Here is a 24,352-nt window from a genome sequence, read left to right as displayed (position 1 = left end):
CCGGCTTTGAGTGCCCTGTTTCATGCATTGAACCTGGACTGGCGATGTATTTCACATATGGTAATATACATGTTTCAGTGCTATTCTCTCAAATCATCCCACCCTTGCCTTCTCCCACAGAGTCCAGAAGTCTGTTCTTTATATGTGTGTCTCTTTTGCTGTCTCTCATATAGTGTCATCGTTACCATGTATTAGTATACTGTATTGGTGTTTTTCTTTCTGACTTACTTCACTCTGTATAATAGGCTCCAGTTTCATCCACCGCATTAAAACTGATTCAAATGCATTCTTTTTAATAGCTGAGTAATGTTCCATTGTGTATATGTACCACAGCTTTCTTATCCATTAGTCTGCTGATGGACATTAGGTTGCTTCCATGTCCTGGCTATTATAAACAGTGCTGCAATGAACACTGGGGTACACGTGTCTCTTTCAATTCTGGTTTCCTCAATGTGTATGCCCAGCAGTGGAATTTCTGGGTCATATAGCAGGTCTATTTCCAGTTTTTTAAGGAATCTCCATACTATTCTCCATAGTGGCTGTACTAGTTTGCATTCCCACCAACAGTGTAAGAGGATTCCCTTTTCTCACACCCTCTCCAGCATTTATTGTATGTAGACTTTTTGATAGCAGCCATTCTGACTGTTGTGGGCTAGTCCCTCATTGTGGTTTTGATTTGCATTTCTCTGATAATGAGTGATGTTGATCATCTTTTCATGTGTTAGCCAGCCATCTGTATGTCTTCTTTGGAGAAATGTCTATTTAGTTCTTTGGCCCATTTTTTGATTAGGTCCTTTATTTTTCTGGCATTGGGCTGCAGGAGTTGCTTGTATATTTTTGAGATTAATTCTTTGTCGGTTGCTTCATTTGTTATTATTTTCTCCCACTCTGAAGGCTGTCTTTTCACCTTGCTTATAGTTTCCTTCTTTGTGCAAAAGCTTTTAAGTTCACTTAGGTCCCATTTGTTTATTTTTGCTTTTATTTCCATTACTCTAGGAGGTGGGTCATAGAGGATCTTGCTGTGATTTATGTTACAGAGTGTTATGCCTATGTTTTCCACTAAGAGTTTTATAGTTTCTGGTCTTATATTTAGGTCTTTAATCCATTTTGAGTTTGTTTTTGTGTATGGTGTTAGAAAGTGTTCCAGTTTCATTCTTTTACATGTAGTTGACAAATTTTCCCAGCACCACTTGTTAAAGAGATTGTCTTTTCTCCATTGTATATTTTCTCCTCCTTTGTCAAAGATAAGGTGTCCATAGGTGTGTGGATTTATCTCTGGGCTTTCTATTTTGTTCCAGTGATCTATATATCTGTCTTTGGGCCAGTATCACACTGTCTTGATGACTGTAGCTTTGTAGTATAGTCTGAAGTCAGGAAGGTTGATTCCTCCAGTTCCATTCCTCTCTCTCAAGATTGCTTTGGTTATTCAAGGTTTTCTCTATTCCCATACAAATTGTGAAGTTATTTGTTTTAGTTCTGTGAAAAGTGCCATTGTAGCTTCATAGAGATTGGAGTGAATCTAGATTGCTTTGGGTAGTATACTCATTTTCACTATATTGAGTCTTCTCATCCATGAGCATGGTATATTTCTCCATCTATTAGTGTCCTCTTTGATTTCTTTCATCAGTGTTTTATAGTTTTCTATATATACATTTTTCTTTGTTTGATTCTTTAGGTAAATGTATTCTTAAGTATTTTCTTCTTTTTGTCACAATGGTGAATGGGATTGTTTCCTTAATTTCTCTTTATCTGTTTTCTCATTGTTAATGTATAGGAATGCAAGGGATTTCTGTGTATTAATTTTATATCCTGCAACTTTACCATATTCATTGATTAGCTCTAGTAATTTTTCGGTGGTGTCTCTAGGGTTTTCTATGTAGAGGATCATGTCATCTGCAAACAGTGAAGAGTTTTACTTCTTCTTTTGCAATATGGATTCCTTTTATTTCTTTTTCTTCTCTGATTGCTGTGGCTAAAACTTCCAAAACTATGTTGAATAGTAGTGGTGACTACTTGTCTTGTTCCTAACTTTAGGGGAAATGCTTTCAATTTTTCACCATTGAGGATAATGTTTGCTGTGTGGTAAACATACATGGCTTTTGTTATGTTGAGGTTATGTTCTTTCTATGCCTGCTTTCTGAAGAGTTTTTTTTTTTTTTTATCATAAATGGATGTTGAATTTTGTCAAAGACTTTCTCTGAATCTATTGAAATGAGCATATGGTTTTTAACCTTCAGTTTGCTAATGTGTATCACATTGAGTGACTTGTGAATATTGAAGAATCCTTGCATCCCTGGGATAAAGCCCACTTGGTCATGATGTGTGATGTTTTTAATATGTTGTTGGACTATGTTTGCTAGCATTTTGGTGAGGATTTTTGCATCTGTGTTGATCAGTGATATTGGCCGGTAGTTTTCTTTTTTTGTGGTGTCTTTGTCTGGTTTTGGCATTAGTGTGATGGTTGCCTTATAGAATGAGTTTGGGAGTTTACCTTCCTCTGCAATTTTCTGAAAGAGTTTGAGTACGATAGGTGTTAGCTCTTCTCTAAATTTTTGGTAGAATTCACCAATGAAGCGATCTGGTCCTGGGCTTTTGTTTGTTGGAAGATTTTTGATTACAGTTTCTATTTCCATGCTTGTGATGGTTCTGTTGAGATTTTTAGCTTCTTCCTAGTTCAGTTTTTGGCTTATACTTTTCTAAGAATTTGTCCATTTCTTACAAGTTGTCTATTTTATCGGCATATAGTTACTGATAGTAATCTCTTATGATCTTTTGTATGTCTTTGTTGTCTGTTGTGATTTCTCCATTTTCATTTGTAATTTGGTTGATATGAGTCTCCCTTTTTTTCTTGATAAGTCTGGCTAATGGTTTGTCAATTTTATTTATCTTCTCAAAGAACCAGCTTTTAGTTTTGTTGATTTTTGCTATAGCCTCCTTTGTTTCTTTTTCATTTATTTCTGCCCTAATTTTTGTGATTTCTTTCCTTCTACTAACCCTAAGTTTCTTCATTTTGTTTTTTGCTAGGTGCTTTAGTGTAGAGTTAGGTTATTTATTTGACTTTTCTCTTGTTTTTTTGAGGTAAGCCTGTATTGCTGTGAACCTTCCCCTTAGCACTGCTTTTACTGAGTTCCATAGGTTTTGGGTTATTGTGTTTTCTTTTTCATTTGTTTCTATGCATATTTTCATTTTCTTTTTGATTTCTTCTATGATTTGTTGGTTATTCAGAAGCGTGTTAGAGAATGCAGTGGCAACCCACTCTAGTACTCTCACCTGGAAAATCCCATGGACGGAGCAGCCTGGTAGGCTGCAGTCCATGGGGTCGCTAAGTCAGACATGACTGAGCAACTTCACTTTCACTTTTCCTTTCATGCATTGGAGAAGGAAATGGCAACCCATTCCAGTGTTCTTGCCTGGAGAATCCTGGGGATTGGGAAGCCTGGTGGGCTGCCGTCTCTGGGGTCGCACAGAGTCAGACATGACTGAAGCAACTTAGCAGCAGTAGAAGCATGTTATTTAGCCTCCATATGTTTGTGTTTTCAGTAGTTTTTTTCCCTGTAATTGACATCTAATCTTAGATGCTTGAAATGTTTTCAGTGTGTTCGAATTTACTAAGGCTAGATTTATGGCCCAGCATGTGCCCTAAACCTCACCCTAGGGATCCTAGAGAATGTTCTGTGTGTACTTGAGGAAAAGGTGAAATTCATTGTTTTAGGGTGAAATGTCCAGTAGATATCAATTAGGTCTGACTGGTCCATTGTATCATCTAAAGTTTGTGTTTGCTTGCTAATTTTCTGTTTGGTTGATCTATCCATAGGTATGAGTGGGGTATTGAAGTCTCTCACTGTTACTGTGTTACTGTTAATTTTCCCATTCATACTTGTTAGCATTTGCCTTATGTATTGAGGTGCTCCTATGTTGGGTGCATATATATTTTTAATTGTTATATTATCTTCTTGGATTGATCCTTTGATCATTAGGTAGTATCCTTCTGTCTTTTTTCATGGCCTTTATTTAAAAATCTATTTTATCTGATATGAGTATTGCTACTCCTGCTTTCCCCTTGGTTTGAGGTGGGTCTCTTGGAGATAGCATATATAGGGGTTTGTTTCTGTATCCATTCAGCCAGTCTTTGTCTTTGGTTGAGGCATTCAATCCATTTACATTTAAGGTAATTACTGACAAGTATGATCCCATTGCCATTTACTTTGTTGCTTTGGGTTTGAGTTTATATACCTTTTCTGTGTTTCCTGTCTAGAGACAATCCTTTAGCATTTGTTGAAGAGCTGGTTTGGTGGTGCTGAATTCTCTCAGCTTTTGCTTGTCTGTAAAGCTTTTGATTTCTCCTTCATATTTGAGTGAGATCCTTGCTGGGTACAGTAATCTGGGTTGTAGGTTTTTCTGTTTCATCACTTTAAGTATGCCCTGCCATTCCCTCCTGGCCTGAAGAGTTTCTATTGAAAGATCAGCTGTTATCCTTATGGGAATCCCCTTGTGTGTTATTTGTTGTTTTTCCCTTGCTGCTTTTAATATTTGTTCTTTGTGTTTGATCTTTGTTAGTTTGATTAATATGTGTTTTGGGGTGTTTTGCCTTGGGTTTATCCTATTTGGGACTCTCTGGGTTTCTTGGATTTGGGTGGCTATTTCCTTCCCCATTTTAGGGAAGTTTTCAACTATTATCTCCTCAAGTATTTTCTCACGCCCTTTGTTTTTGTCTTCTTCTTCTGGGACTCCTACGATTCAAATGTTGAGGGGTTTAATATTGTCTCAGAGGTCTCTGAGATTGTCCTCATTGCTTTTAATTCTTTTTTCTTTTTTCCTCTCTACTTCATTTATTTCCACCATTCTATCTTCCACCTCACTTATCCTGTCTTCTGCCTCAGTTATTCTACTGTTGGTTTCCTCTAGAGTGCTTTTGATCTCAGTTATTGCATTATTGATGGACTCTTCTTTATTTCTTCTAGGTGCTTGTTAAACATTTCGTCTTCTCAAGCTTTGACTCTAATCTATTTATCTGTAACTTCATTTTGTTTTCAAGATTTTGGATCTTTACTATCATTCTGAATTCTTTTTCAGGTAGACTCCCTATTTCCTCTTTTGTTTGGTTTGGTGGGCATTTATCATGTTCTTTTACCTGCTGAGTATTTCTCTGCCTTTTCATCTTGTTTAGATTGCTGTGTTTGGGTGGCCTTTCTGTATTCTGGCAGTTTGTGGTTCCTTTTTATTGTGGTGGTTGCTCACTATGGGTGGGGTTGAACTAGGTGCTTGTCAAGGTTTCCTGGTTAGGGGAGCTTGCGTCTGTGTTCTGGTGGGTAGAGCTGGATCACTTCTCTCTGGAGTGCAGTGAAGTGTCCAGTAGTGAGTTTTGGGGTGTCAGTGGGTTTGGTGGCTTTGGGTAGCCTGTCTTTTAATGTTCATGGCTGTATTCCTGCTTTGCTGGAGAATTAGCTTGATATGTCTTGCTGTGGAACTTGTTGGCTCTTAGATGGAGTTTGGTTTCAGTAAGTATGGAGGCTTTTGGATGAGCTGTCTATTAGTGTCCCCTGGAATCAGGAGTTCTCTGATGTTCTCAAGGTTTGGAGTTAAGCCTCCTGCCTTTGGCTTTCAGTCTTATTCTTACAGTAGCCTCAAAACGTCTCCATCCATACAGCACTGATGATAAAACCTCTAGGTTAATGGTGAAAAGATTCTCCACAGTGAGGGAAACCCAGAGAGGTTCACAGAGTTACATGGAGAAGAGAAGAGGGAGGCGGGAGATAGAGGTGACCAGGAGGAGAAGAGGGGGAATCAAAAGAGGAGAGATCAATCTAGCCAGTAATCAATTCCCTATGTAGTCTCCACAGTCTGGATCCCTCATAGATGTTCACAGAGTTACACAGAGAAGAGAAGAGGGAGGAAGGAGACAGAGGTGGCCAGGAGTGGAAGAGGGTGAATCAAAAGGGGAGAGAGCAAGCTAGCCAGAAATCAGTTCCCTAAGTGTTCTCCACAGCCCAGAACACCCAGAGAGATTCACAGAGTTAAGTAGAGAAGAGAAGGGGGAGGGAGGAGATAGAGGTGACCTATGGGAGAAAAGGGAAAGTCAAAAGGGGAGAGTGCAGTCAAGCCAGTAATCACACCCCTGAGTGGAAATGGATACTGAAGATTAGATTCTTAAAGGTACAAAATTGGTAACAAATAACCCAAAAGCAAAGATTAAAAATCTAGAGGTTAGACTCTCAAAACTACAATATTAAAAATACAAAACAAAATCAATCACAAAATTATAAATATATATATATGTGAAATTTGCTTTAAAAAATGGTCTTTTGCAAGGTAATAGTAGGTTATAAAAATGAAAATTAAAGGAGTAATAAAGAACTAAATTTTTTTTTAATTAAAAAATGATAATAGTAAAAACAGGAATTTCTCTGGAGCTGTTGTGGGCAGTATGGGGTCAGTTCAGTTTTAGATAGTTCCTTGTTCCAGCTTGTACTTGTTCTCAAGATCTGTAGGCCCCCTCCAATGCTTAGTCAATGTTAACTACAGGATTTTAATATGATGGACCTGTCATTTCCAGAGCGGTTCTCTCTTATTTGTTTATTTTGGCTTCCTCTGTTTGCAAGTCTTTTCTAATTTCTGCCCTGACACAAGGGGTCGAACACCGTCATTTACCTAGGCTGACTCGCTCAGTTCTGTTGTGGGGAGGGAGAAACACTGCAAACAAGTACCGCTGGCATGTGCAGGGAGTGCTTGCAGTGTATGGACCACACTGGGTTTGCCCCCGCTCACAGAGGCATGTGCTTTCCAGGTCTACACTGCTTAGGCTCCAGGGTGCTCTGCAGGGCACTGTCCAAAGCAGGCCCTGCTTTCTGTGCACTTCCCAGGTCTAAGCTGCTCAGGTTCTCGGAAACTCCACAAGGGCACAGACTCGGTCCATTCTGTGCCCTTTCGAGGTCCAAGCAGCTCAGGAAACCAGGTGCTTGGCGAGGGCACTGTCCCAGGTGGGCTGTGCATCTTACCACCTCCCCTGTCCCAGCCACTCAGTTTCCCCGGTATGCCATGGGAGTGCCGTCTCAGCTGTGTATCTCCTCTGGGGAGCTTACCTCAGGCTGCAACCTCCTGGCAGGAGTCAACCATCCAGGATCCCAGGTAGATGTGGTTAGCAGCTGGGGCCCTGCTCACAGTCTGGTGGAGGATGCCGTCTCTGGGGCTGAGACTGGAGCAGCTCCCCCCCCACCCCCGCCTTCCGGCTCTGACTCTCGCATGCCTGCCTCTGCCCTGGCAGGGGTAGGGGGTGGGCTGTATGCAGCCGGATCGCTCTCCTTTGATATTCTCTTAGTCCTTTGTTCTGTGAGTGGGCCAGGCTACGTGAAAGAGCCTTCCTTGGGAAAGTTCTCTCTCTATTTTTCCTCTCTAGCGATCCCCGAGTTTGGGTTGCTGTCTCGCATTAGCTTCCTCAGATTGTCCTCAGGGCATTCAGGCCTGGTCCTTACCCCAAGGACTGATGATGCCACCCAGGCCTCCCTGTCCAGCCTCCACTCGCTAGTGGTGGATGTGAGCATCTGGGCTGCTTCTCCGTTGGCAGTAGCGGTTAGGCACCTATTCTGTGCGTTTCCCCCCGCCCCCGCTCTGGGTTATGTTGCCCTCTGAGATTGCAAAAATCCCCACAGACCTGCCTGTGAGAGGGTTTCCTACTGTTTGGAAACTTCTCCTCCTTCACAACTCCCTCTCCAGATTGGGTCTCCATCTCTAACTCTTTTGTCTCTCTTTTTATCTTTAATATCTTGTCCCACCTCCTTTCGAAGAGAATGGGCTGCCTTTCTGGGTGCCTGGTTCCTCTGCCAGCATTGAGAAGTTGTTTTGTGGAAGTTGCTCAGCGTTCAAATGATCTTTTGATGAATTTGTGGGAAAGAAAGTGGTCTCCCTGTCCTATTCCTTGGCCATCTTGGGACCATTACTCCTTTATTATAAACTCCTCTGGCTACTTTTAATATTTTCTGTTTCTTCTGTGATTTTCAGAAGTATTACTATGGTAGACTGAGGTATAATTTTCTTAGTTTTTGTCTTAATTGAAACTTTAACCCCTTCTAATCTGGATCAGTGTTTTTCACTTGTTTTAGAAAGTTCTAAGTTATTCTGTTTTCTTATGTTGCTTTTGTCCCATTTTCTCTGTTTTTCTCTATGGTACTCCAGTTATGAACTGTTGGGCCATTTTACTATATCCCGTTTATCTACTGTGTTCTTTCTATACTTTTCCATTCTTTTGTATAAGTAGTCTACATATTTTTTCAGGCTTGTCTTTCTGCTTATGAATTCCTTTTTTATCTGTGTCTAACATGATAAAGTAATTATTTGAATTTCTCAGCTCTGAAATTTCATTTGATTTTTTTGTTGTGATTTATATTTTTCTTCCAAAATTTTCAGTCTTGTTTTTTATTTCCTTGAGGATGGCAGTCATAATTATTTTGATGTCTAGTTCTGAAAAGTTTGTCTACATTTCCTGTAGCTCTGTTACTGTTGACTTCTGTTTCTTGTGACTTTATTTTATCTTTTTATATGATTGGTTCTTTTCAATTGAATGCCAGGTATCATATATGAAAAACGTGATGATCTGAAAGCTAATATGCTTGCTTTAAAATGGTGACCAAAGGACTGGCAACCTCAGATTGTCTTAATCTTGGCAGATATTGAGATTTGAATTTAGTCATCTAAACTAAATTAAAATTGGTCTACTTCTAGTTCAGTTTTTCTGAGGGTTCTAGACATGCTCCTCAACTCCAGTTTTTGTTCTCTTATCCTCAGAAATTTGTCTGTATGTTGCCATCTTCCTTTGTCTCTCAGATCCCTCTTTAGAACTTGCCAGTCTTTGTAGGCAAAACATACCTCCAGAAGATGTGCATACCTCTTTGAGTTTCTTCTTGTCTAAGATCACAGTCCCACAGTTCTTCAATCTTGACCATTCTCGGTGCTTTTAGATGGTTAGCTTTTCTTTTAATAAATGTCTGGGTATGTAGTTCTCACTGGGAAGAGTTGACTATATACCTAATTTATTACATAAAAACCAGAAAATATGGTGACTTTTTCTGCTGAGTTATCTGTAAGATCAGTATTTAAAAGTCTATAGTTTTATGTGGATCAAACATTTTTTACTTGTTTATACTTGAATACAGAGATCCACCAAAATGGATGGACATTCAAAGTTACACTGTATATAGCTAAGTTAGGCTTCAAGTAGATCAAGTTTAGCTGTTAATAAGTCAGATATTTTTTAAGGTTAGTATTATTTTGGCTATTTATTTCTTTTTAACACAGAGGGAAATGATACTGATTTTTTCAAATTCACTTAGGTTCTTTGGCTATCCGCTTATAAAAAATCGGGCAATCTCATTTGTTTTTTAAATATTTTTCTTATTTTATTGGTAGAGTAGTCCTTCTTGGAAAAACCAATAAGGTCTTAATTTGTATAGAAAGATATGTTAATTCTGTTAATGTATTAAATTGTAATTTTCATTCCGAAAGCAAAATACTGCTCTTTGTTCATCTTTGCAGAACTTCAGAAATAACTATCACTTGTTTCTTTTCCTCTAAATTTATTTTCATATTTACTGATCAGATAATTTTAACTGAAGTTATCAAGGATTCCATCACTTCCAAGATAGGGATAACATCAGTCTAAAGACTCAATTCTTTTCTGTCTTCACTGCTTACAGACAGGGAACACAGTCTCTTCAGCCTGGACCTATGTAGAAGAATTTGGAGAAAATAAGCAGGTAAGAAAAAGCTTCTTAGGAATATTAAGTGATATGTTTTGTTTTCAGAAAGCTAGTTATAAATTATTCTTCTTACAGTTTTAAGAAGAAATATTTACAATTGGCCAATGAAACCTTGTGATAACTTTTGATGATTATAGCATTGATTATTATAGACACATTACACAAAGTTTTAAAAAGTTAACCTGGTTTCCATATTTTAGGACTTCTCAAAACTTTAAACAGGCTAGTGTATACATTGTAAAGCACCCAGAGGACAAACAGTATTTTAAAGTAGATGTAGTTGAAATAAACATATCATAAGTAGATTACCCCAGATTTCTCAAACTAACTTGACAATGGAAGGCTGATTTTTTCAGATTTATTAAACCAAATTATTATTGATACAGTTTAGAATAAAAACTAAATTTACTAGGATTCACTTAGTTTTTTCAATATGGTACTTAGGAGGATAAATTTTAGTAGGAAATTAAAGGTAGTTTAGAGTTTGAGTAAAGATTATTAGTATTTAAATTCATTTTTACATATAGAGACCAAAAAAAAAAATGTTGTAGTTCACTGGGAAGTAACCCGTATGTTCTTGAGTAAGTTTTTTATCTTTCTGTACCTCAGTTCCCTCCATGTTAAAGAGAAAATTAGTAGTACTTACCTTGTAAGGCTATTGTAAGGATTAAATACTGCTAATCTAGAGTAGTTATTTTTTTATACTTAGTAAGTGCTCAATAAATATTAACTGTAACTCATACTTCAGATACTGATCATGGGGTTCTTGCGGCAAGAATACTAGAGTGGTTTGCCATCTCTTCCCCCACTAGACCTCATTTTGCAGAACTCTTCACTATGACCCAGTCATCTTGGGTGACCCTACATGGCATGGCTCATAGCTTCATTAAGTTATACAAGCTCCTTTGCCATGACAAGGCGTGATACATGAAAGACTCACAGAATGCAAAAGTAGGAAGTGAAGCAATACCTGGAATAGTAAGGCAAATTTAGCCTTGGAGTACAAAATGAAGCAGGACAAAGGCTAACAGTTTTGACCAGATGGTTAATCAGTTCAGTTCAGTTCAGTTCAGTCACTCAGTCGTGTCCGACTCTTTGCGACCCTATGAATCACAGCACGCCAGGCCTCCCTGTCCATCACCAACTCCTGGAGTTCACCCAGACTCACGTCCATCAAGTCAGTGATGCCATCCAGCCATCTCATCCTCTGTCGTCCCCTTCTCCTCCTGCCCCCAATCCCTCCCAGCATCAGAGTCTTTTCCAATGAGTCAACTCTTCGCATGAGGTGGCCAAAGTACTGGAGTTTCAGCTTTAGCATCATTCCTTCCAAAGAAATCCCAGGGCTGATCTCCTTCAGAATGGACCGGTTGGATCTCCTTGCAGTCCAAGGGACTCTCAAGAGTCTTCTCCAACACCACAGTTCAAAGGCATCAATTCTTCGGCGCTCAGCCTTCTTCACAGTCCAACTCTCACATCCATACATGACCACAGGAAAAACCATAGCCTTGACTAGACGAACCTTTGTTGGCAAAGTAATGTCTCTGCTTTTGAATATGCTATCTAGGTTGGTCATAACTTTCCTTCCAAGGAGTAAGCGTCTTTTAATTTCATGGCTGCAGTCACCATCTGCAGTGATTTTGGAGCCAAAAAAATGAGTCTGACACTGTTTCCACTGTTTCCCCATCTATTTGCCATGAAGTGATGAGACCAGATGTCATGATCTTCGTTTTCTGAATGTTGAGCTTTAAGCCAACTTTTTCACTCTCCACTTTCACTTTCATCAAGAGGCTTTTTAGTTCCTCTTCACTTTCTGCCATAAGAGTGGTGTCATCTGCATATCTGAGGTTATTGATATTTCTCCTGGCAATCTTGATTGCAGCTTGTGTTTCTTCCAGTCCAGCGTTTCTCATGATGTACTCTGCATATAAGTTAAAGATGGTCAATACCAAAGTCAAATTGATTATATTCTTTGCAGCTGAAAATGGAGATGCGCTATACAGTCAGCAAAAACAAGACCTGGAGCTGACTGTGGCTCAGATTATGAGTTCCTTACTGCAAAATACAGACTTAAATTGAGGAAAGTAGGGAAAACCACTAAACCATTCAGGTATGACCTAAATCATATCTATTATGATTAGTACAGTGGAAGTGACAAAAAGAGTCAAGGGATTAGATCTGGAGACAGAGTGCCTGAAGAACTATGGACGGAAGTTTAAAACATTGTACAGGAGGCGGTGACCAAAGTCATCTCAAAAAAAAAAAAGAAATGCAAGACGGCAAAGTGATTGTCTGAAGAGGCTTTACAAATAGCTGAAGAAAGAAGAGAAGCAAAAGGCAAGAGAGAAAGGGAAAGATATACTCAACTTTAATATAGAGTTTCAGAAAATGGGAAGGATAGATAAAAAGGCCTACTTAAATGAGCAATGCAAAGAGATAGAGGAAAACAGTAGAAAAATGTCTTTAAGAAAATTGGAGGTATTAAGGGAGCATTTTATGCAAGGATGGTCACGATAAAGAAAAAGTAAGGACCTAACAGAAGCGGAAGAGATTCAGAATAGGTATCAAGAATATAGAGACAAACTATACAAGAAAGGTCTTAATGACCCAGATAATCATAATGCCATAGTCACCCACCCAGTGCCAGACATCCTGGAGTATGAATTCAAGTGGGCTTTATGAAGCATTACTATGAACAAAGCTAGTGGAGATGATGGAATTCCGATGAGCTATTTCAAATCCTAAAAGATGATGTTGTTAAAGTACTGTGCTGAATATGCCAGCAAATTTGGATAACTTAGCAGTGGCCATACAACTGGAAAAGGTCAGTTTTCATTCCAATCCCAAAGAAGGGTAATGCCAGAGAATGTTCAAACTACCATACGATTGTACTCATTTCACATACTAGCAAGATAATGCTCAAAATTCTTCAGGCTAGACTTCAGTAGTATGTGAATTGAGAATTTCCAGATGTACAAGCCAGATGTACAACTTCCAGATGCTTTTTAGAAAAGGCAGAGGAACCAGAGATTTAATTGCCAGCATTCATTGTATTGTAGAAAAAGCAAAGGGATTCCAGAAAAGCATCTGCTTCTGCTTCATTGACTGTCTGAAGCTTTTCACTGTATGAATCACAACAAACTAGAAAGTTCTTCAGGAAATGGGACTATCAGACCACCTTACCTGTCTCCTGATAAACAAGAAACCTGTGTGCAGGTCATGAAATAGCAGACCCAAACATGGTACAACTGACTGGTTCAAAATTGGAAAAGGAGTATGGGAGTGCTGTATATTGTCACCTTGCTTATTTAACTTATATGCAGAGTACGCCATGTGAAATTCCTCCACCCTGAAATCAAGACTGCCAGGAGAAATATCAAGAACCTCAGATATTCGAATGATACCACTCTCATGACAGAAAGTGAAGAGAATCTAAAGAGCCTCTTGATAAGTGCGAAAGAGAGTGAAAAAGCTGGCTTCACTCAACATTCAAAAAACTAAGGTCACAACATCTGATCCCATCACTTCATGGGAAATGGTGAAAAAGTGGAAGCAGTTACAGATTTTCTTTTCTTGGGCTCCAAAATTATCTGTGGACAGTGACTGCAGACTTGAAGTTAAAAGATGTTTGCTCCTTGGGAGGAAAGCTATGAGAAACCTAAGTGAAAGTGAAAGCTGCTCAGTCATGTCCGACTCCTTGTGACCCCATGGACTGTGCATGTCCATGGCATTCTCTAGTCCAGAGTACTGGAGTCAGTAGTCTTTTCCCTTATCCAGAGGATCTTCCAGACCCGGAGGTCGAACCCAGGTCTCCCTCAAGCAAGTGAATTCTTTACCAGCTGAACCACAAGGGATGCCCAAGAATACTGGGTTGGGTAGCCTATTCCTTCTCTAGCAGATCTTCCCAACCAAGGAATCTCTTGCATTGCAGGCAGATTCTTTACCAACTGAGCTAACAGGGAAGCCCCTAGACAGTGTATTAAAAAGAAGACATCACTTTGCCAACAAGGTCTGTATGGTCAGAGCTATGGTTTTTTCAGTAGTCACCTACGGATATGAGAGTTGGACTATAAAGAAGGTTGAATGCTAAGAATTGATGCTTTTGAATTATGATGTGGGAGAAGACTCTTGAGAGAGTCCCTTGGACACCCAAGAGATCAAACCAGTCAATCCTAAAGAAATCAACCCCGATCATTCATTGGAAGGACTGATGATGGTGCTAAAGCTCTAATTCTTTGGCCCCCTGATGTAAACATCTAACTCACTGGAAAAGACCTTGATTCTGGGAAAGATAGAAGGCAGAAGGAGAAAGGGGAAAAAGGAGAAGGGTGCAGCAGAAGATGAGATATTTAGATAGGCTCACCAACTTAATGGACATGAATTTGAGCAAACTCTGGGAGACAGTGAAGGGCAGAGGAACCCAGTGTGCTACAGTCCATGGGGTAGGACATGATTTAGCAACTGAACAGAGAGCACCATACTTCAGATACAAGCAATATATTTAAATTTGAAACTTAAAACTTTATTTGTATAGATCTTACTCTTAGTTAAAATTTTTAAATATGTGATGCTGTTTCAGAACTGCCTTCCCTACAATTTTTTTTGTTCAAATTTTAAAGTATGAAGACTAAATTTACTGATGGAAATGAAACTTGAAAAGAGTTGCTGTCTTTCTTAGAGCTGTGTCTTCACCTTAGCTCAGACAGTTTTTATAGTGAGCTACAATTTTTAAGTTATACTGAAGCCTAGTTTTGTATGTGTGGTGTCGCTTCGGTCATGTCTGACTCTTTGTGACCTTATGGACTGTAGCCTGCCAGGCTCCTCTGGACCTCGGATTCGGACAGGAATACTGGTGTGTTGCCATGCTCTCCTCCAGGGGGTCTTACTAACCCAGGGATCAAACTCGTGTCTGTCTCCTGCCTTGGCAAGTGAGTTCTTTACCACTAGCGCCACCTAGGAAGCCTAGTTTGTTATAACTCAAATTATAATTTTCCCTCTCATAGGCTGCTCTTTTATTCTTCTTTTTCCAAACGGTATATAAACTAGCATTAAAAGGAATTTGACACAATTAAATCTCTTAATACAGAGGTAGCATACTGGAAGTTCTAGAAAGAATTTGTTTGGTCTCTTCAATTTTTTGACAGGAAAGCAGCTAGGTTTCACTTCAGTACAAATAGCTGAACACCTGTTATTTTACATTTGGTCCTTTTTCAGCTCTTTTGTTACATCTTGGCCTCTGAAGACATTTGAGTTTATAATTGCTGTATTTAACATATTTTAAGAATTTTTCTGATTTCTTTTTAGTGTTTTCCCATTATATAGTAGTCTTATTAAAGGCTCTTCCTATACTGATTTGCACAGTTGTTCAGTGAAACAGCTGTTTCTGTGCTCACGTTTGGAAGGAACCATGAACTATATATACTCCCCTTGGAAGTTATAATGCATTGCAGTTAGCATCCTGAATAACTATAGTACAATTTGTTTAGCTGTTAGATCCATCTTTCCTAAAATTTTCCTAAGATGTTTTTTGGCCCAAGGGATTCTTGTTTCAAGAATTGTGTGGGATGTAGTTTGGGAAACTTAAACTAACCCAGAGAAATGCTTGGGATTTCTTTCTAGCTTTTTTAAGGTATAATTAAAATACAATAAAATGCTCAAATTTAAAGTGTACACTTCTGCTCAGTTTTGCTTTATAAATCTGTGAAATCAAGAAAAAGAAGATTTCTGTCACCTTTACTATAATCCACTTATTCTTCTGGGTCCTCTTTCCCAGGCAGGCACTGAAACTGATTGCTTTCACTGTAGTGATATTAGTTTGCATTTTCGAGGATTTCAGATCTTTGTTTTGGGGTTTCAGTTATAATCTTTAGATAATTTAGAATGAAACAGCTGCTAATAATAATACAGATAATTGACAAAATGTTTATGATATATGATATCAAAGTTTTTAGAGTAAGAATTTTAAACCCGTATCTTCAAAATTATATGGGAATTACACTGTAATGCGGAGAAGGCAATGGCAACTCACTCCAGTACTCTTGCCTGGAAAATCCCGTGGGTGGAGGAGCCTGGTAGGCTGCAGGCCATAATTTAATTAATAATTTCCCCTCAAAATTGAATCTGAGAAATAGAATCATCTAGTAAAATCAGAGAACTAATTAACTATAAGCTTATAAGGAAACAGTTATAGACAGTAACTTTCTTACCCAGCCACCTTTTACTAAGATTATCATATTCAAACCCTCCTATAAATCATATTAAAACAGAAATAACTGACCTCAGCTACTCTGTGGGCCTACTCTTAAAGAAACACATCGGTCATTGCATGTGTACTCCTTGCCCTTTACTGTCAGTCACCTGATAGGAAAAATTAAGTAGGAAATAAAAATACTTAAAAAAAATTTACTTGAAGTAGGGAAAGTAAATGAGGTAAAAATACCAGTAAACTTGATACTCCTAATGTAGTCCAGTCAAAAATACCACATAAAAATTTAGTTAATGATTTTTAAATATCTCATAGGTTATAGTTGCTTAATAATTACCAATTCTGAAAATGCTTTCCTCTGCTATACAGTTAGCTCTTGGTCTTCTGTACTAGGATAGAAATACAGCATAATGAATGATAAATGTTAATTGTTTTCTAACATACATGATTTTAATGTCTATGTTTGAACCCAGCCTTTTAAAAATACTCTAGATATATATAATACTGTTAGAAAAAACTATTTTAAAGATGAAATTCAGTGGTTCAGTAAAAGAAAGTTATTGAGTTACTATAGTTATGGCTATTAGAATATTAGAAATTGAAATAAAAAATGGTAAAATGAAATTTTTTTCAAAATTTTGATAGAGATCTCATAGAAATCTAAAGAAATGCTTAAAATACATGTTAAAGGTGGAAATGTTTTTACAGGTCAAAACATCGGGTGCTTCACATTGCTGTTGGGAGTGTTAAAATGGTATATAGTTTCTTGGAAAATCATTGGCAATACCTCAGAAAGTTAAACAGAGTTTACCATATGACCCAGTAATTCCATTCCTAGTTATTCACTCTAGAGAATTGAAGACATATGTTCACACAAAATTTTGCGCACGTACTCTTTAGCAGTATTATTCCCAACAACCAAAAGGTGAATGTCCATTGATAAACAAATGGATAAACAATTTGATAAACAAAATGCAATATCTCTATACGATGGCTATAAAAAAGTTCTGATACATACTACATGGTACATACATACATACTTTAAATCATGCTATGTCAGTTAAGAAAGACCACCTTAATTATGTAATTTCATTTATATGAAAAATCTGTAATAGGCAAATCTGTAGAAACAGAAAAGTGAGTGGTTGCTGGGGCTGGAGGAGATGGAATGGGGAGTGACTGCTAATAGGTACATACAGAGTTTCTGTTGAGGGTCTTGAAAATGATCTGGATAGTGGTGTTTGTTTGCATAACTTTATGCATGTACTAAAAATCACTGAATCGTACACTTTAAAAAGGTACATCAGAAAGAAGAGGTGGATATCAAGGTAGAATTCACAGACCTAACAAGGAGAAAGGAAAAAACCAATTACGAGGAATTTACTTTCTAATGGAAAATGAATTCAAAGAGTGTCTGGTTAGAAACTAAAAGAAAAAGATTAATGTGAGAGGATGCTTTCTCAGAACTCACTTTCAGGTCTCTATTAAGGCTTTCTCCTTTGTATGAGACAAAAGCAGCTGGTGATTGTGTGATGTTCCATCAGGATGTGTAAGAGAGAAACAGAAAAGCAAGACTCAAACAGAATAAATCAGTATACCTATTTCTTAGTTTCCACTGAGAAACATATTGGTGGCGTTTGTCTCATGCTGGACAGAGAAGGGTTGGAGGCCACAGTGTGTTCGCTGCAGAGGTAGGACTGGCAAGCAGGTGGGATATGTTCTGCCAGGCTCTGCACTCGCTCCCTGGCACCACGTGGCACCATGGCTATGACTCACGATCCTGCTCACTCCAGACATAGCTTCAGAGTCTTCTGGAATTAAGGGCCCTCTTAAGGTTAAGCCTATAAATCAAATTTATTCTGTAAAAATGTTTTCATTCAGCATATAAATATGGAATTTTAGAGGATTTGATTAAAATGATATCTCTAATAAAGCATTGTGTTAGAGCAAGTTACTCATAACATTTTTTTGTACAAAAGGGCCTTTTCCTTAAATGAAATGTTGCATAAAAGTTTAGCATTTAAAGCAAGGGAATGCAGAGTTGTGTGTTGAAGTGCAAAATGAGGGTGTGGGTAGGTGCAAGCAGAAGCCAGGTAGCTTAGTGTTAGTCACTCAGTCATGTCTGACTCTTTGTGACCCCATGACTGTAGTCCACTAGATTCCTCTGGTCAGTGAAATTCTCCATGCAGGAATACTGGAGTCGGTTGCCATTCCCTATATGAGGGGGTCTTCTCAACCCAGGGATCACACCTGGGTCCTCCCACATTGCGGGCAGATTCTTTACCAACTGAATCACCTGGGAAGCTTCAGCGCTCTCTTTCTCTCACCCTGCCCACAACACCCTTTTGAAACACTTCCTCTCAACCCAGTTTTGAGAAAATTGTCACAGTAAAAGAGCTTGATCAGGTGGAAATAGTACTTTCCTAGGAGTTAGAAGGCCTAATTTTTGACTTGTTTTCTCTGTTTAACTGTGTGGAATATGGAAAAGAATATTCTTCAGTGAAAGAGGTGGTTTAAAGTAGAGACTTCTGAGGACTCAAGCTATTCCTATTTAATATTTTGATTTAGAGAATTTAATTAGTAAAAAACTTTATTGATATCAACAGTAAGAAGAAAAAACCAGTAAGAATGATCAGTAAGTGACCATTTTAGTAAAATGTCTAGTTCAAGCCTTTGGGTTCATTTTTATTGCAAGTCACTGGGGTCAGAACCAAGACCTAACCAGGACCCTCATAAATCATAACAAAGAATCTTTTCAGATGCTACATGCAGTGAAATATGCCTGTAGCCAGCCTTTGCATCTCAGATCTTTGCAACTTGTCTTCTGCAATTTAAACAGCTTGGTTGTGTTCCACCAGTCTCTTGCATGCCACAACAAGTACGAATGTAGCCCCCATTTAGCAGGCTGTGAGGTTTTCTTCAACCCAGATTATCTGGAGACCTCTAAATTTTATGATGAAATTTTGTGAAAGTAAAAATGTTAGTCTTAGTCGTGTGTGACTCTTTGCGACCCTGTGGACTGTAACCCACCAGGGTCCTCTGTCCATGGGGATTCTCCAGGCAAGAAGCCTGGAGTGGGTTGCCATTTTCTTCTCCAGGGGATCCTCCCAACCCAGGGATCAAACCTGGGTCTTCTGCATTGCAGGCAGATTCTTTACTGTCTGAGCCACCAGGGAATCCTTAGACATAAGGGAAATACAAATTAAAACCAAAATGAGATATCATTTCATATCACTGCAATATGTGTGTACTGCTGTAAATGCACTGTTTAGCAGTATCTGTCTCTACGCTATCACCTAGCAATTCTACTGTTAGTTATTTACCCCAAAGAAATGAAAATATGTATTCACTAAATAACTTGTATAAGAATGTATATAACAGCTTAATCATAATAGTCAAAGTTAGAAACAACTCAAATTTTTATCAACAGGTAAATGGATAAAGAAATTGTGGTGTATTCATACAGTGGAATACTACTTACTCAACAATAAGAATGAACAGCCTACTGATATAACATGAATGAATCTAGACATAAAAAGTACCTTAAGAATTCATTTTATATAAAGTCCAAGAACAGGCAAAACTAAACTAATAATGCGAGAAATCAGAAAGTGGTTGCCTCCAATAGAAGGGCTCTGAAATGGATAATGGGATCTTCTAGATTGAAGGATATGTTTTATATCTTGCTTTAGGTGTTGTTTACATAGGTTTTTATAGTTAGCAATACTCATTGTAATGAACACATAAGATGTATGCATTTTATTGTATGTAAATTGTGAAAGTGAAAGTCAGTCGTGTCCGACTCTTTGCGACCGCATGGACTATACATTCCATGGAATTCTCCAGGCCACAATACTGGAGTGGATAGCCTTTCCCTTCTCCAGGGGATCTTCCCAACCCAGGGATCAAACCCAGGTCTCCTGCATTGCAGGTGGATTCTTTACCAGCTGAGCTATTAGAGAAGCCCCATGTAAATTGTACCTCAATTTAAATGTAAAATGTAAATTTTACCTCAATTTAAAAAGTGTTAAGACAGTTAAATAATTATCAGTGTGAAACAAATTCTGAAATTGGCTCTGTATCATTCCCATAAGAAGAAGGGGGAAGGGGAGTCCATATCCCAGTCTGAGGCAGAAACAGAGGATGAACAAGAACTAAGGATGTTCATTGGGAAGAAAAAGCAGAGGTGGGCAAGTAAATATATGTTAGGAATTTTAATTCATTTGTTAATTTGTTGTTTCATAGAAATCAGTGATGTTTCTGAGTTCTGTTGTCTGTGATACATAAATTATATATTAGAGGAAATACAATTCATCTAGATTTATCTCACAGGTATTATCTCAAGTTTGGTATGTATTATATTTTCTAGACACCCAGATGTTTTTCTGAATATATTTAGAGTTTTCGATTGCAAAAGAATTTTTTTTGAAATGCTTGTAAACATCTGAAGCCTTTTATTTCCCAATCTTCATAGTATTAGGGAGAATTTTTTTTCTTTATTTATCCTCTATGAATAAAGCCATCAAAGTGCCCTTTTAATTTTATATTTTAGTCTCCTTCAGAATGTGAGACTACAGTGGTCATTAGTGTGTTTTTAAATTGAAGGTTTACAGTAGGGGTATATCAAAAATGCAGTTCTTCAGACCTAATGAGCACTCTGTAAGTAGCCGGTTGTCTGTATCTTCTTTGTGAAATCTTCTGAAAATCTCTCTCTCAGCCACATTCCATGAACAGGCTGCATTAGATCTTGAATGGATATTAAATATCCATTAAATATCCAAAGTCAAAGTGATTTTTCTGAAAACTTCATTTCCCCATATACAAGTATAACTATTTAAAGATCTGTTCTTTTAAATCATTTTGTCTGTGATCACACTGTTAAAATTTGAAAGCATGAACTATATTGAATAAGGAATTGATTGTGTGATAATCTTTAGAATGAGAGGAGAGAATTAGAACTTTAAAAAAAAAACAATTATTAGAATTATCAGAAACATTAAGATTTCTGTTTATACTCAATATTGTAATGCTTCAGGCAAAGAGGATCCTTTAAAAGAAGAAAAAAAAATTTCTATAATACCTGGATTTATGTTACTTTATTCTATAATACCTGGATATTAGGAAAGCAAATGGTATCAAATGGATAGTTCCTTATCCAGTTTCAAAATATTGAAAATATTTTTAGCTGGGTGTCTTGGTGTTTGTCTTGTAGCAAACTGCTTTCATTGATCTTATGGTACCATTAAAAGTTTATAAAAATTATTCTAATTAGAGTTTTACAGTGCTAGAAATTAAACTTACATTTAACTGATTTTTATTTTTTCCATTTTTTTTTCTTAACTAGGTTCTTTCTGATGTTTCTTGAGCTTATTCCCCTGCAGTTGATCTCATTCCTGTTGGCCTACTATTAAGTTCCATGACAATACTAAGTTAATGTTCATTTTTAAGCCTCATTTATAGTACCAGGAAAATGTAGAAAAAACTTGACCTATATATTAGATGACCTAATTTCTTCCATTCCTAGAAGTACCATACCTTTTATAAGTAATCATTTTATAGTCATTTTCACACTCTTTGACTTACTCTACACTAAAGAACATAGTTGAGTTTTTGGAAAGTACAGGATTTAACAGATTTGGTCTTTAATGGTCACACACATCTCTAAACATTATAATTAATGAAGCAGGAAATTGCATCTACATAAGATTAATGTTTATTTTGGAACAGTAATATTTCAAGTACTGGTTTTCAAAAAATAATTTGGATTAATTTTTGGATTTCTCAATATTGTAAGTTGATAATGGTTTCTTGACATTTATTTTATGAAGATTCATTTTACTGTTTTATGGTACTGGTAGGATTCTGATATTAAGTTGGTTTGTCGAGTTGTATAATTGTTTATATTAATATTTAAGTAATGAAATGTTAGACAGTTTTTGCAATCCAGGGGTAAATGTTTCACCTAACACAATTTTTAAAAAGAAGCAAATAATGAATTCAGTGTTTTATATCTTTTCTTCATGGATGACCTACCCCTTAGTGTCAATATCAGATTTAACAGGAGCTTCATTGTGAATAGAGTAAGAGAAATCAGAGGTTCTCTTTTTTGGTGATCATAAAGACACAAAACAATTGATAGATATCCAAGAATGCATTCTAGTAAGATCTCTGAAGCATTGTGTCAGTGAAAGTTTACATAACTGATGAAACTGTCAGGATTTGCAATGCAGTGAATGCTGAAATAGTCTTTACCAGCAATATAATATGATCAGGATTTTGAAAGTTTTAGAACATTATGTTAAACTGTGATTATAGTTATAATGCGTTGTCCCTTTGAGTTAAATTTGTAACCATAAAGATGTGCAGCATAATTGTTATGTATTTATTTACAGACTACAATTTCCGTCGCAGCTCAATAAATAGTCTTTCCCCTGTTAGTGCTACCCTCTCTTCTGGGACTCCCAGCGTGCTTCCTTATACTTCAAGGCCTTACTCTTATTCAAGCTATTCCTTGTCACCAACGATACCTCTTGCTAATGGCAGCCATGTTGGACAGCGATTATATATCTCCAATCAGGCCTCATTCTTCTGAAGAAAATACTGTAAACAGGAATATGAAGTTTCTTTGTAAAGCATGCACATTAAAATACTGTTTTATTTTAGAATCGGGTCTGTACATTTGGTTTTAAAATGAAAATTATATATTCAACATAGTAAACATCAGCCATAGTAAACATCAAAATAACCTACAATTGTAAAACTTGTAAAAATGCTACAGTTAAAAAGTTACTCAGTGATTTCTCTTGATAAAGGTATAACAAACTACTGTTCGTTTTAAATTTTTGGGATTTTAAATAACTTCTGATTCTTGAGTGGTCGATAGAACACAGAAGTTTACATTAAATTTTTTCATTGTAACTTTACTAAATAGAGTTTCACAAGTATTAAAGCACTAAATTTGATTACCAAGGATCACTTATCTGTATCAGAGATTAGAACAATTATATAACCAGAAGCATCTAACTATTATGTAAAAAGAAATGAAGGGCAAAAAGATTAAGATGCAAATTTTATGCAGTACTAAAGAAAAAGCAGTCTACCATTGTGGTCCTTGAAAATAACTATAAATATTTTAGTTAATAATTATTTGTTGTAAAAATAAATTATAATTTTGCTGTTAATATATTCAAGGTTTTTGTAGTTATACTTCTGTTTTTTTGATATTCGATGTATAGTTGAGTAAGAAGTGTTATGGTTTTTTAATGTTGAAATCATGTGTTGTTTAATTTTTGTACTTGAATTCAAATTCTTTGACATTAAATATACAGTGTTTCTAATATGCGTGTGTCTCACTTGTTTATTAGTATGCACAAAAAGTTTAGTTCTCACAATTGCCTTGCCCTTCTAAAAACCAGTTTTCCTTACTTGGTTTCCATAGGCTCAGTGTCTTCGTTGGGATCAAAGCAAAGGATAATGCAGGAAGAAAATTAATAGTTTTGTGAAACATACTAACAAAGTCGTTTTTAGGGACCAGTAGAAATATTTTGTTGATTAACCCAGTGATGTTTTCCCCTCTTTCTTATGAATAATTAATGAACTCAGGTCATTTGGGCTGTTTAATAGTTCAGCAGCATACATCTGTGATCAGTTTCTAATGATGGTTTCCAAAAGAGACAAAAGTCTTTGCACTGGTTAGATACCAGATACTAGCTTTGATAATCATCTCATTGTATGGAATATAGGGTTTTGATAAGTAGAATATTAAATAGCTGCATGTATTTCTTCTGAAATTATTTTAGCAGAAGTTATTGGAGATAGTAAATTAGTCTTGATTGCATCCTCTAAAGAAGGTTCATTCCATCGGACCATACTTAATACTTTCTCTAGGTTGTTGCCTTAGATTTTCAAAATTGAATGAGCATAGACGTTATCCTTAACTAGTGTTAATTTCTTTCTGACATCTGATTTTACAGTTTAACTTCTGTGATTCACAGCTTCATATCACTCCTTCAGCAAACATACAGTGAGTATTTTGTCAACTGCTATGGAAATACCCTTGAGATGCAGAGGTGACTCAGGTTCAAACCAGAAGATAAACAGACAAATTAATTCAGTTTTCCATAGAAATGTTTGGAATTGCCCAAATATAATTACAAGTTCCCACAAATATGGCAAAATCAATACAATATTGTAAAGTAAAAAAAATATATATATATATATATATATTATACAGTTGACCCTTGAACAAAATGTGTGTGTTCACTTATATTTGATTTTTTTTCAATAAATATATTCTGCTATAGTACATCCTCTGTGGTTGGTTGAATCTGCCGGTATGGAAGCATGGATACTGGAATGTGGATACTCCTAACCCCCTGTGTTCTTGGAGGATCAACTGTAC

At 36.9% G+C, this 24,352-nt stretch overlaps 1 protein-coding gene across 8 annotated transcripts in view; it reads left to right on the top strand.

Annotated features, from left to right (window-relative positions):
- RBM46 (RNA binding motif protein 46) overlaps positions 1 to 23,288 on the top strand; it is a 58,742-nt gene extending 35,454 nt beyond the window's left edge. For 3 of the 8 annotated variants that reach the window (XM_086346206.1, XM_086346205.1, XM_086346209.1), the window contains exons 5-6: positions 9,687 to 9,746; positions 22,344 to 23,288. In XM_086346206.1, the coding sequence (XP_086202332.1) occupies positions 9,687 to 9,742 (56 nt within the window). In that variant the 3' untranslated portion in view covers positions 9,743 to 9,746; positions 22,344 to 23,288. Of the gene's footprint in view, positions 1 to 9,686; positions 9,747 to 21,295 lie in introns of all 8 variants that reach the window. The other 5 variants (XM_086346203.1, XM_086346201.1, XM_086346204.1 and 2 more) reach the window with 2 other exon arrangements.
- The last annotated feature ends 1,064 nt before the right edge of the window (positions 23,289 to 24,352 follow it).

This window comes from Bos grunniens, chromosome 17 (genome assembly GCF_055505025.1).
Source record: "Bos grunniens cultivar Pamir isolate PY7600 chromosome 17, Bosgru_T2T1.0, whole genome shotgun sequence".
NCBI lineage: Eukaryota > Metazoa > Chordata > Mammalia > Artiodactyla > Bovidae > Bos > Bos grunniens.
The sequence above is the reverse complement of the archived record's forward strand: the minus strand, read 5'-3'. Positions and strand labels throughout refer to the sequence as shown.